Here is a 13,299-nt window from a genome sequence, read left to right as displayed (position 1 = left end):
ATTATTTATCAGCAACAGGTTGTGCACATTTTGATTTACATATAGCTAAAGAGATGCTTGGCACAAGAAAAGTCATGAATTTGATTTTTGGAACACTATGTTGTAAATAGCAGCAGAAACTCTTATTAACAAGCAAAAACTATATCAAAAAGGTCAATAGAAGCTAAATAGTAGCTAAGCCACCAAACAGAGATATAGTAAAGGAAAACTAAAATCAGCAAAGGCAATAAGAAGTATTCTTCCATTCATCATAACAGCAACTTCTTGAAGTAAACTAAGGCACTAAAAATAAAGAAGTAAACAAAAACTTCATCATATATGCCACTGGAATCCCAATTTTGCACGGAAAGGCCTGTATCACTCAATGATAGATTGAATAACCCCGGCTCCAACAGTCTTCCCTCCTTCGCGAATAGCAAACCTCATTCCCTGCTCACAAGCAACAGGCACAATGAGCTCAACCACAATCTTCACACGATCACCAGGCATAACCATCTTTGATTCCTCATCCTTATCGTTCTTAATCTGAGTCACCTTACCTGTCACATCAGTAGTTCTCATGTAAAACTGAGGCCTGTACCCTGAGAAAAATGGAGAATGCCTTCCACCCTCCTCCTTCTTCAACACATAAACAATAGCCTCAAACTTAGTATGAGGCGTAATTGTCCCAGGCTTAGCCAACACCATTCCTCTCTGAATATCCACCTTCTGCATACCTCTCAACAACAACCCCACATTATCCCCAGCCATTGCCTCATCCAAAATCTTCTGAAACATCTCAACCCCAGTAACCGTCGTATTCCTTGTGTCCTTCAACCCCACTATATCAACAGTTTCCCCAACCTTAACAGTCCCTCTCTCAACCCTCCCAGTAGCCACTGTCCCTCTACCCGTAATTGAAAAAACATCTTCAACAGCCAATAAAAATGGCAAATCAGTCTGCCTTTGTGGGACAGGAATATAACTATCAACAGCATCCATCAACTCATAAATCTTATCCACCCATTGGTTTTCACCCCTCTTAATACCAGGATTAGCCAACAAAGCCTCCAAAGCCAACAAAGCAGAACCCGAAATAATCGGAATATCATCACCAGGAAACTCATAAGAAGACAAAAGCTCCCTTACCTCCAATTCCACAAGCTGAAGCAACTCCTCATCATCCACCTGATCCTGTTTATTCAAGAAGACAACCATATTCGGCACCCCAACTTGCTTAGCCAACAAAATATGCTCCTTCGTCTGCGGCATCGGGCCATCTGCCCCAGAAACCACCAATATCGCTCCATCCATCTGGGCAGCACCAGTAATCATATTCTTTACGTAATCCGCGTGCCCGGGGCAATCCACATGGGCGTAATGCCGATTCTCAGTCTCATACTCCACAGTAGCAGTGTTAATAGTAATCCCACGAGCCCTCTCTTCAGGGGCAGCATCAATCTCATCGTATTTCTTCGGTGTGGAGTTTCCCATGGAGGCTAAAGCCATTGTCAAAGCAGCTGTGAGAGTAGTCTTTCCATGGTCAACATGTCCAATAGTACCAATATTCACATGGGGTTTTTTCCTCTCAAATTTCCCCCTGGCAGCCCTGACCGTTAACCGGCCGCCCCGGGGGGAAGGAGCGGAGGAAGAGCAAGGGGAGTTGATGAAAAGGGTGGAAGGGGATGAAAGAAAGGATGAGGATAAGATAACTTTAGTGGGTTTTTGAGTAGAAATTGAAACTAAAGAAGGGCTAGAAGAAGAGGAAGAAGGGGAAGGGGAATAAGGGCAGATGAATTTTGTGGAGGCTGCTGTAGCTGCTGCTCCCGCTGTTGCAGTAGCTGAAATTGAAGCCATTTTTGTGGTGGGCTATGAGAGATCGAGAGGCTTTGGGGGGCTCGAGAATGGAAGGAAGAATTGCTGTGGCTGAAGGGGTTTGGATTGGGGAGGAGAGGGGTGGTGCGGGAAGTAGACTACAGAGAGTTATCTCTGCCAAGGAAAAATTGGGGCCTTTCAAAATTGGTGCTATCCTTTTTTAACCTCATTGCGTTGGATACCTTGACAGGGTGAGGTAGTATGGGATTTGTGTGAAATGGGGGTTGTGGAGCGACACCTGGCAAAATTAGGTCTAATTGGGTCAAATGAAAAATTGACTCCTTGACTCCCTCAAATTTGAGGTTTTGTGATTTAGTGTTATAGGTAAGGTTGTAAAATATTAAAAAAAAAAATGATGGCCAATGATTTTTGAACCGTTTTATTGGCACTAAACCTGATATCAGAAAAGAGGTTCTAAGCGCCCTCTCTAATCACTAGGCCGATCCGAATTATTAATGTATTCACTTAATATGTTATTAGAATACTGATATATTCTTATAAAAATGCCTTCAATTGTAAAATATCTCTAGTATTTTTGGCTAATTTCTCAGATTATTTGTATTTAAAAAAAATAACCGTTAAATGCACCTCTGACAGGGGGTCTTTCTAATTGTATAGCGGCCGTGCTGACTCAGCACGGCCCGTAACTAAAAATTTGACCAAAATATTCTCTGCAAAAAATTCAGTGATGCCAGTAGATGCCAGACCGGGACGTGCTGACTGGGCACGTCCCGGTCAGACCGAAAACGAACTTGGTCAGAGCATTTGTCAGCCGGGGACGTGCTGACTGGGCACGTCCCCCGGCTGACAGAAAACTGGCATAATCATTATCAAATGCTTATGACAGAAAACTGGCATAAGCATTTGTCCCGGGGACGTACTTAAATTTTTTATTATTATTAAATCATTATCGAACGCATAATAGTTGTTAATTAAAGAAAGATTCATGTATTCTAATAAGCAGGAATTAATATAATGAAATATATTTATAAATTATAAATTATATAAATATTTATATAATGATGACAGTATAATATAAATAATGTAATTAATAACTAAATTATGTTTCATTAACATAAATAATGTTTCATTAACCCTCCTGTCAGACATACATTTGACGAAATTTTTTCAGATTACGAATCTTTTCGTACAGGTTAGTATTTAAAATTATTATTACTTTAGTTATTAATTACATTATTTATGTTATGTTAATGAAACATGTAGCTTATTTATGTATTTACATGTTATATTATACTGTCATCAAATGATATTAATTAAACATGTTTTTTGTATAGTGTGTTGTTGTTATGCTATATTAATTAATAGTTAATGTAAAGTGTATTAAATTTATTTATAATTTTATAATATTGAAGTGCAGCAAAAAGAGTTAACTAGTGGTGATGGTTCTATAGTATTGTCGACTACGACTTATATAAAATTATAGAAGTACTATATAATATGATTCATATAGAATTAGTAGAAGAATCAATTAAAATTATTAGTTTTTAGAATCAATAAAAAAATTTGAGGAGATAAGATTGATATAGATGAAGAATTCCTGTACGTAGGACTTTTGTAAGATATCATTTATAATACATTTATAAATATTTACAAATAAATATATTTATATATTTATATAAAAATATATAAAATGTATTATATTATCTATAATATATAATATACATATATTTATAAATGTATAAGTGTATATTATTATAAAAGTATAAATTATAAATGAATATTATATAAATGTATAAATTAATATATTATAAATATATATTAATATTATGTATAAAAGTATTAATATAATTAATATAAATATATAAATGTATTAATTTTATGTATAAATATAATATTAATATTATGTATATTAATATAAATGTATAAATGTATTATATTATATATAATACATAATATAAATGTATATTATATATATACATTAATATATATTATGTATAAATGTACATTTATATATTATATATAATATAATATATATTATATATAATTTATATAGTATATAATATTTATATAAATATATTATAAATACATAAAAATATTTTGGGTAAAAATAAAATATTTATAATATGTATAAATAAATAAAAAAATAAATAATATATAAGTATTTAATATATATAAGATACATTAATATTAATTATAAATATTATAATATTATAAATATGGTGTTTATATAATATTTCAATTTGTAATATTTATTATATATTTCATTATATAAATATTTATATAATTTATAATTTATAAATATATTTCATTATATTAATTCCTGCTTATTAGAATACATGAATCTTTCTTTAATTAACAACTATTATGCATTTGATAATGATTTAATAATAATAAAAAATTTAAGTACGTCCCCGGGACAAATGCTTATGCCAGTTTTCTGTCATAAGCATTTGATAATGATTATGCCAGTTTTCTGTCAGCCGGGGGACGTGCCCAGTCAGCACGTCCCCGGCTGACAAATGCTCTGACCAAGTTCGTTTTCGGTCTGATCGGGACGTGCCCAGTCAGCACGTCCCGGTCTGGCATCTACTGGCACCACTGAATTTTTTGCAGAGAATATTTGGTCAAATTTTTAGTTACGGGCCGTGCTAAGTCAGCACGGCCGCTATACAATTAGAAAGACCCCCTGTCAAAGGTGCATTTGACGGTTATTTTTTTTAAATACAAATAATCTGAGAAATTAGCCAGTATTTTTGTATTGATATATGTCTGAAATGAGAAAATAGATGATATTATTCTTGAATAGAAAAACTTGGTTATGTTAGATAAGATATATCAAGTCTTTTGCCCTGTTATTTGATCCTAAAATGTCAATGACAAGAGTAATTGGCATTGCTTGGTATTACGTTGCAGTCCCAAAAAAAAATTATAATTGGCTAAGAGACCATGTACATCATTTGTCATACAATGCATAAATTCTTTTTTTTTTTTCCAAACTTTTAAAATTAGTTAATTAAACCTAATCCTAAATTTAACCCCAAAAGCCGGCAACTCTTGAGGCAAACTTGAGGACTTAACTATCCAACTCCCAACCCCAGAGAAACGCATACATTCTTATTGAAAAGCCAAATTTTTATCGTTCAGGAAAATAGTTTGTGAGAATAAGTTTAAAATTCCAGCTTGGAAACTTTTTCTTTGAAAAAAGCTTTTTTTCCCAATAGAGAAAAGAGTGGAATTTAAAAAGCAAGGAGGGACAAGGGATTAGCTCGAAACTCAAAAGCTTATTGATTTTGAAGTTCAATGGTTTTATATGACTAAAACACTATGATGTCAAAAAAAGATTTGTAATGAAAGATGTTGAGAAACATTTGCGTCTTGATCTTATTGAATTGACCTACTGTTTCCTAGAGCATATTCTTTCAATATGTGATTTTGTTCTTGCAGGTATCTAAAATCTTGGAAGTCTTTTGATTCTGTAATTTCGTTCACTTAATTTTATGGGACTAGCTAAAAGAGCCGTGAAGCCAAAATAATTTTGTTAAAAGAACTTTCGTGGCTGATACCATGGGAAAATGATTGATAGTGAGTACTAAATGTTGACAGCATAATCAAGGCCAGATTTGAGAAGCAAAAAATGAGTCCCTGTTTGGGCCACGTTTTGAGCTTCAGATGCTCTCATTTGCTCCAAGTCACTGCTTCTTTTTTTTTTTTTTTTTTTATCGCAACAATAATATTTGTATGATTTACTTTAGTCTAGTCTAAAGAGGAGGGGGAGCTGATGAAATTTTCCTATAAGAGGCAACCAAAACTTAAGGGTCTTGATGGTACAAATAGCCTCTTAGACTGTTGACTCCAAGTCACTGCTATATACTCCGCCTTTTTTTTACCTTTTTCTTTCTTGATGGTGGGATGATTTCATTTTCCTTTATCCTTTTGAAAGGAAAAGGAAGAAGGTCAAGACTTAACCATTACTACTATTTATTGGTTCATTTCCAATTGAATTGAAAAACCATTGCAGCCCCTCAATAGATCATCTCTTCTGTAAACGGATGTAAAATGATTGACAATGGAAACCCATGTTAAGTGTAGCTAGGGGTTTGTACTCTGTAAAAGAGTAAATGTAATGCCAAAGGCAAAAAACTACCTAGTGGAAAGAAGGGAATGCATGCATTTTACAAGTCTACAGCAAGCATATAAATAGCCTGGCAAAGCAGACAACACAGGTAAATTCTTGAAATTAAGAGAAACAAACAACAAATATATTTATTCGACAGCGCAACATTTGGGGAATGAATGTCATGTCCATATGTACAAGTATACAAATCATAAGAGAAAAAATCAATCACCTGTTTTATCTGTGATTTGACATTCAGAAACATTATATGCGTGTGAATGGAATGTAAATTATAATTAGATTAAATCAAACGAAATGTAATGAACCCTTTTACAAAGATTTACAAGTTTCAGTTAACTCCGCACCTCATCTCACAGCAGCATATGACCATCTACATTACTGCGAGAGATGGAGTGATGGATGCAGACCTTGCCCACAAGCTTTTATTCCAGCACATCATCAGAACAAATTGCTGCAATACCAGTGCCAGAATTGAAATTCCACTTGACTGCTCTGAAGCTGTATCTAGAAATAAGCCCACAATTACGGTTTTCAGATACGGTTGTGTGCTTGTGATATTTCCCTGAAACATGGTGCCTTAGCATTCTGGAATATCTCAAAACCTTCAAGGATGAGTAGATGAATGGTGCAATCGAAGAGCAATCCACATTATTATCCACAGGTGAGTTGGGAAAGTAAGACTGCAACACTTACATCGGCCAGCGGGAGACTGGATATGTAGAACTTTTGGCTGAACCATATGTATCATATTGCAATTTGTAGTCAGAGATCTTCAAATCGCAGTTACTGAGAATTCTAGAACAAGTATCTGGAGGTAGGCCCTTCAGAAGATCTAAGACAGCCACTTCATGCTTTCTTCTAAGTTCATCTAGCTCATTTTTTTGCTCAACCAGAAGCTGCTCAAGTTTCTCTTCAATTATTCTCAAATCAGGGGAGCAACCAATAACTGAATCATTAACATCCAACAGATGAGGCGGCCCATTGGCTGAATGGAAATCTGCAGAATGATCAGTTTCATCAGAGGGTGCATGATGGAGTTTGGAAGCTTCATCTTCTTTCACGTTATCATCAGGTTCAGTCTCATTCTCAGCAACATCTGAATTGCAGTGATAATTATGGCTATCAGGTGAGAGCTCATTTTCTTCAGTCCAGCTGTCTCCAGGAGTTGTTGAGTCTGACCCTGACAAATTCGAAGGCTGTGGTCCAAGGGGAGAGCTTCCACCCACAGTTTTGGGTGAATCAGACCAATATTTACGGCCTGAAGGCAGTCTTTCCAAAACTAAGCCAGGAGAACTAACACATTCATTTATAGAGGGGGAAGCACCAGCCTGAACTTCAAAGGTGCCACTATCTGACACTGTAACTTCACCACTATAACTGCTAGAATTTTCTTGAGGTGCCCAATCTGGAATATATGACCGAATTTCAACATCAATCATCTCTGCAATTGCTGAGACATCTTGATCCGTTAAGTCTAGCTCTTCAACCATTTCACTAGCAACAGCTGCTGCAGTATCCACCTCGATGTTAAATGGAAAATGGATATTGCGAATATTACCTGAACATGTGAAGTAAGTATGAGAGACATTGTTATTAGTCCTACTGACCAGATCACTGCCTTGAAACAAATGCATACATACAACAAGTAATTGGTCACAGTGAGAAGGAAAACAACAAATAACCTGTGGAGTCTGCAATTTTTAATTTCAAAAATATTGTATTCTGGTCTTTCCTTTGACCCTGCACAGTGAAATCTCGACTTCCCTCAGGAATGTGCTCCTTAGGAAATTGACCACCATCAGAATGACGGCTATTTCCATCTGCAAAAGTTAAAAAAGTAGAGTAGAAATATATCTCGATTCAAACAGTCAAAAGATACAAAGAGTCCACAAAGCTTCCCAAACCTTGGGGAGTGGGATGCAAGGATCGACCTATACTTCCACCATCATCATCAGATCGGAGAAAAGGGTCCAACAATAGTTCTTTGGCAGAGAGCCGATCAGAAACTTTTGCTATACACTTTTCAATAAACTCTCTAACTCCAGGATCCTTTACTTTTGTTAATGATGCTGGCTTGATTCCCTATGAAGAAACCAAAAAAAAACATGACCTGAGATCTTAAATCTTAGTCAAAAAGCAAAACTAAGAGATACAAGCACATTGGTTAATACTGAGATACAATAATAAATTTCACCTACTCTGCAAACCTGATTCAGTTTTGTCATATAACAAATTGAGAGCAAATTCTCAGAAGAATCATGTTTAATTGTTTGGCTTCCGGAAAGTAATAATATACCATTCACAAGGTGTTAGCAACCAAGTTAACCATGAATAACTTAATGATGTTAAGCAACTGGCCTGATCAAGGTAGAGACCTTCAGAGAGTCACAGTAGAGCAAAAACCCAAAGTCCACCTAAATGTTGGCCCTGACAACAGTATTGTCAAGGTCGGAAGGTGCTCTTTTATAGGTGAAGCTGAGAACCACTCTTCTAGAATGATGTGCAATTTTCCAAATTTGCAGCATTTGCGCCATTTTTTATGCTGAAAAGCTAAAATTACTACATCTGGTTCAAATTTTTCTTCTAAATTTTTACAATGATTCAACATTTTCTTAAAGTTTCAACCATTTAATCAAGAAGGAATGCATGTCTACTACCTTACTAGAAAATAAATTGAAATGGATTACTTGTGGCACCAAAATTTATGCTACAACATTCACAAATGCAGTGAGTGTCATACTTTTTTCTCATAAGAAAATTGATAACAACATTAAACATGCATGAGCAAATAGAGGTTGCATCCTTGTGCATAAGGCAGCACATATCTTCAACTTAAACTATATTTGCTTTCTACTGTCAGTGAGTACAACTAGTGTAAGAGATAGATGGTAAAGAAGTGAGGAAGTGTCCACAAGTCAAAAGACATAAAGCAACCGAACAATAGAGAGATTCAAAAATGGTAAATAAGTACTCAGAAGATTAAAAAACTCTCTGCTGAAAAGCCAACTTCCGCAAGCCATAGGCAAAAAAAAAAAATGCAGCTGGCACATAGAACAATGATGACTGCCAGGTGCAAGAACCAAGAAGTCTCAGAGGGGAAGACAAAAAGCAACCCAAACAAGAATGAGAGAGAAAACTGGCAAAAAAAAAAATACAATGATTACTGCAGAAGAAAAATAGTCATGTGTTGAGAAAGCAAACTTCAGCTATTCATAAGCAGAAAAAGTCAACCTGGCATGTAGAAGAACGTTCCAGGTTATGGTAAGATTATCTTGGGGAGAAGGTGAATCAAGATGGTCAAAATATTCATAGTGAGTAATGGACAAAGAAAGAGTGTAGTAACATATAGACAAAATGCAACAAAAATAATTTGAGAAGTGAAACGGTATTGTTAAGCCGTATCTCTGGGTTAGGTATCGTGAAAACATGGTCCCATATAGGGCCCACATATCGATGAATCTTCTCTTATAACCTTCAGGCAAAAAGATCTAGAAATCCAAGGGTAGTACGCTGTTCCCTGGGCACCGGGCATCTACACAACCCAGGAGTTGGAAAATGATGTTAATGTGTGAGCACGACTTAACATACCAATGTTAGCAAACATACACAAATTAAATCACAAGAATAAATACACCCTACAGTTTCCACTTTAAGTACATAGTGACTGCATACCCATTAGTGTGCTTAAGAGAATGAGAGTGGATAAGCAGTGTGCTTATAGGGAAATAGTGAGGACACTGGATGGTTGTGGCATATAACTGGTCAATAAATTAACCAGGTGAAATTACCAATTAATTTTGAAATTTAGCCTCATATGAGCATCTTTATGGCAAAACAGGTAATGAGGTTTCACCAAAATCTGGCTTTGCGATTCATCCATCATAGTAACATAGGGTTTAAGATGCAAAAAGCAAACAAAAAAGCCAAGGACTCGGCATGTCATGTAAAAATGATGTGTAAGTCACCTGGAAACAGAAGATGGTATGCCAACGAAGACAGCTTTCAATAGCATACCAACATGTCACAAACCCAATAGACAGGTATCATGGTAAAAAGCATATTCTCATAAAATCTATAGCTGAATGAAGTTGAGCATAGAAAATATGAATCACTTCAAATCACATATTAGTTAGCACCCTAAAGTATTACACTCCTAATTATCTTGGAAAATAAATTATCAATTTATCAACCTCATCTCATGTTTATGTTCTGTCCTCTTCTCCTCCCCTTTTATATCACAAAAGCCAACGTAATTGCGGCACAAGAGGTAATTTTTTATCCTAAGGTCTCTGCGTAACAATCTGAAAAAAGAAAAAATAAAAATTCAAAACGAAGTCCTTTGATTTGCAAATTGGCGTAATACTTCATTGGTGAAGAAGTTGCAGGATGTGAAGAAGGGCTTTATGAAAGTTGTAACACTCCTTTTCTCTAATAAAAGAACTAGTAGGTTCAAAAGATGCACCACTAAAAGAAACAAAAAAAGCTTAGAATTTTCCAAAAGCAGATATCAACTAACAAAGGCAAGTCAATCCTGCACATCTCTTTGTAAGAGATCTCAGAAAATAAGAACAAAAAAGAAGCCCAACAAAAGTTACTAAAGCAAATTGATTCAAAGCCTTAAGAAGATCAGATGCATGGACTGACCTCAGTGATCCTAATAATCTGAGCTCTCAAAGTTCCAAACAATTCAGAAGTTAGTAAATCTACAGTGATGGTTATGAGTACAGGGTTTAGCATATATAAATCTTGAACTGAACCCATCCCCACAGAGAGGCGTGTCTTGTGTATCCCCTTCTGATATCACAACTGCTTATTCCAAGAACATGAAGCCTCAAGCTATCAATAATGCAATAAACAGCACTGTTTTGTACATACTGCTTCACTCCAAGGAGAACAAGCATGTACATATAATAAACATATTGCATATACATGTCCACAAATATACATCAGCTGGAAAATCCCAGATTTTGCCTCATCACACTTGCCACTCCAAAAAAAGATCATAAGAAAAGTAGTTCATTAAATTGAATAAAAGAAGCACTATGTAACATAAAATAGTGAGCAAAAGTCATAGAGGCCCCGTGGATGTAAATTTCTTAAATTCAACACACATAGTATAAGATAGTGAACAAAAGTCATAGAGGCCTTACTGATGTAACCTTCTTAAATATCTGGGCAGCATTAGAGCATTCAACATAGGGATACTCAAACGTCACCAATTCTAACAAGCACATCCCAAATGCATATACATCTACCAGCTCATTATATTCCTCCTCATACAATTCTGGTGCCATGAACTCAGGAGTGCCTATATAAGGAGCAAAATTACAACGGCAACATGTCATTGAGCACTTCGGTAGACCCAATGTAAAGAATGTGAACAATAAATGAAGAAACAAGATCAAGACTGACCTATGACACTGTGAGCAGACCGAGCCTGTTGTAGGATAGCAGCAAGTCCCAAGTCACCAATTTTCACCTCTCCTTGGTTTCCATTAACAAAAATGTTATCACATTTCAAATCCCGATGTATAACTGGTGGATCATGACTGTGGAGATAAAAAAGCCCTTCTAATATCTGCCTAGACCACTTCTTCAATGCTCGTAAATCAACATTTTTATGTTTCTTCCTGTACCTACACAGAACATTCAAAATTAATTGCATCCTAGCTGCTAAATAGATATTTCCATATCCACAAACATAAACAAAATTATTTACAACATACTGTCGTAAAGTCCCAGAAGTGAAAATCTCTGTAATGAAGTTAATATTCTCATGCTTAGAATCGACCCATGAGTTGTAAAACTTGATAATGTTCTTGTGCTTAAGGGTTTTTAGCAAATGAACTTCTGAATACAAACGCTCCACATCGTCCTTATTCCTTAAAAGATCAGACACCTTCACTTGATTCCATGCCACTTCAATCCCTTCCAGTTCATCAAACGCTCTATATCTACATTGCCATCATCCAGAAAAAAATATTAAAAAAATTAATCAAACAGCCACTCACCCTGTGCAACAAGCGTTCAAAAGCACCTATATACAACATATTTACACAATAAATAATAAAAATTCAGAAAAAGACATACACTTTCTTGAATGCTCCTTTCCCCAATATTTCCTTGTACTGCCAAATGCAATAGAAAATACCCAAAATTAAATCTTTTTCTAATATGAATCCAGTATGCTTCTCATTCGGATGGCAGTTATGAAACACTCCTAAAGAATCCCAAATGCATAAACTCATAAATATGCTTACCCGCCCATATCGACCAGAAGGATCCACCTCAACAAATTCGGGTTCAACATCAGACTCATCCGGGTCTTGCTCCGAGGCAGAATCCTGGGCCATTGTCTCAGTGAGCTGGAGTTCAATCCAATCAAATCCACCAAATGAAAGATTTTTCTCTCTATCTGGAGGAAATAACGCAAACCCTTTTAACCCCAAAAAGACAAAAAACTCAGATCAACTGGAGGAATTCAACTCCAAAATCCAAATTCAATCAAAATCCACTTAGGAAACTCAAATTTCAACAGTAAATTCGACAAATTTGGACTGATTACAGAAAAAGATCGAATTTTTATAGTATGTATAGGAATCCCATTCGAACTACGTATTTACATCTTGTTCAGAATAAATCAGATAAATAAAGGGGAAGAAGAAACGTGTATAACAAGTGAGGAGCAGTTTGAGAACTTTCGTTCACGCCTTTATCATATTCTACAGTATATTAGTAATACAAGTAATACTAATGACAGGAGAAAAGTTGCTTTTTATTTTTATTTGTTTGTTTAATCATGAAATTCAAAAAGTCAACTTAGGATCACATGTCATTTTCTACTTTTCTGCTAACTTTTTGTGGTACTTTGGCAAAAGCAAAATTAAACCTAAAACGGCAATTTAGCATTATTTTTTTCATATGGTGCGTTTATTTGGATAGCCTATTTATTGGAAAAAAAAATATGTTGCATCATAAATATATTTTTATAATCAGATTTTTATTGTTAATCACTTCTTTATTTTACATATATCATATCACAAATTATTGAATTAAGATTGAAATACATAAATGAGGTTTTTTTTTTAATCTTCCCACTCCTCCCCACACCTTTCCCACCTCTAATTGACAGGTATAGGATTCGAATCATAAATTTGATAGTGCATATTCCTTTTCGTTAATTACAAAGTTCAATTTAAAATATCAATTTTTTGAAAAATTATTTTCAAAATTAAATATAGGTTGCAACATAATTGATTGGTTGTTGTATTTATCAAGTTTTCATTAGATTCATCAGGAGTGAAAAATGTTTCGTGTAGAAACAATTTTTAGCATATCATCTGTAAAAT

General features: G+C 35.1%; 2 protein-coding genes across 3 annotated transcripts; both read right to left on the bottom strand.

Moving 5' to 3' along the window:
• Nucleotides 1-214: 214 nt before the first annotated feature.
• Nucleotides 215-1,994, bottom strand: LOC113739865 (elongation factor Tu, chloroplastic). Its single transcript, XM_027267257.2, has one exon. It carries the CDS (start codon nucleotides 1,834-1,836, stop codon nucleotides 358-360), a length of 1,479 nt encoding a protein of 492 aa, XP_027123058.1. The 5' UTR covers nucleotides 1,837-1,994; the 3' UTR covers nucleotides 215-357.
• Nucleotides 1,995-6,052: 4,058 nt separating this feature from the next.
• LOC113739862 (probable serine/threonine-protein kinase WNK3) lies at nucleotides 6,053-12,776 on the bottom strand. 2 transcript variants are annotated; one of them, XM_027267248.2, is made up of 8 exons: nucleotides 12,211-12,772; nucleotides 12,041-12,078; nucleotides 11,677-11,904; nucleotides 11,363-11,586; nucleotides 11,101-11,258; nucleotides 7,855-8,032; nucleotides 7,633-7,770; nucleotides 6,053-7,508 (listed from the first exon to the last, which is right to left on the bottom strand). In XM_027267248.2, the coding sequence occupies exons 1-8, from the start codon at nucleotides 12,301-12,303 to the stop codon at nucleotides 6,640-6,642; spliced, it is 1,926 nt and encodes a 641-aa protein (XP_027123049.1). In that variant the 5' UTR covers nucleotides 12,304-12,772; the 3' UTR covers nucleotides 6,053-6,639. The 2 variants fall into 2 exon arrangements, with proteins under 2 accessions (XP_027123049.1, XP_027123050.1); XM_027267249.2 differs by lacking the exon at nucleotides 12,041-12,078 and having other exon boundaries at nucleotides 12,211-12,776.
• Nucleotides 12,777-13,299: the final 523 nt, after the last annotated feature.

This window comes from Coffea arabica, chromosome 4c, assembly GCF_036785885.1.
Source record: "Coffea arabica cultivar ET-39 chromosome 4c, Coffea Arabica ET-39 HiFi, whole genome shotgun sequence".
Classification (NCBI taxonomy): domain Eukaryota; kingdom Viridiplantae; phylum Streptophyta; class Magnoliopsida; order Gentianales; family Rubiaceae; genus Coffea; species Coffea arabica.
The sequence above is the reverse complement of the archived record's forward strand: the minus strand, read 5'-3'. Positions and strand labels throughout refer to the sequence as shown.

Coding starts and splice junctions, on each gene's coding strand:
- LOC113739865 (XM_027267257.2), bottom strand. CDS start 1,836: ATGGCTTCAATTTCAGCTACTGCAACAGCGGGAGCAGCAGCTACAGCA.
- LOC113739862 (XM_027267248.2), bottom strand. CDS start 12,303: ATGGCCCAGGATTCTGCCTCGGAGCAAGACCCGGATGAGTCTGATGTT. Junction 12,079..12,210: donor CTTCTGGTCGATATGGGCGG/GTAAGCATATTT, acceptor TGCATTTGGCAG/TACAAGGAAATATTGGGGAA. Junction 11,905..12,040: donor AAAGGAGCATTCAAGAAAGT/GTATGTCTTTTT, acceptor ATGGCAATGTAG/ATATAGAGCGTTTGATGAAC.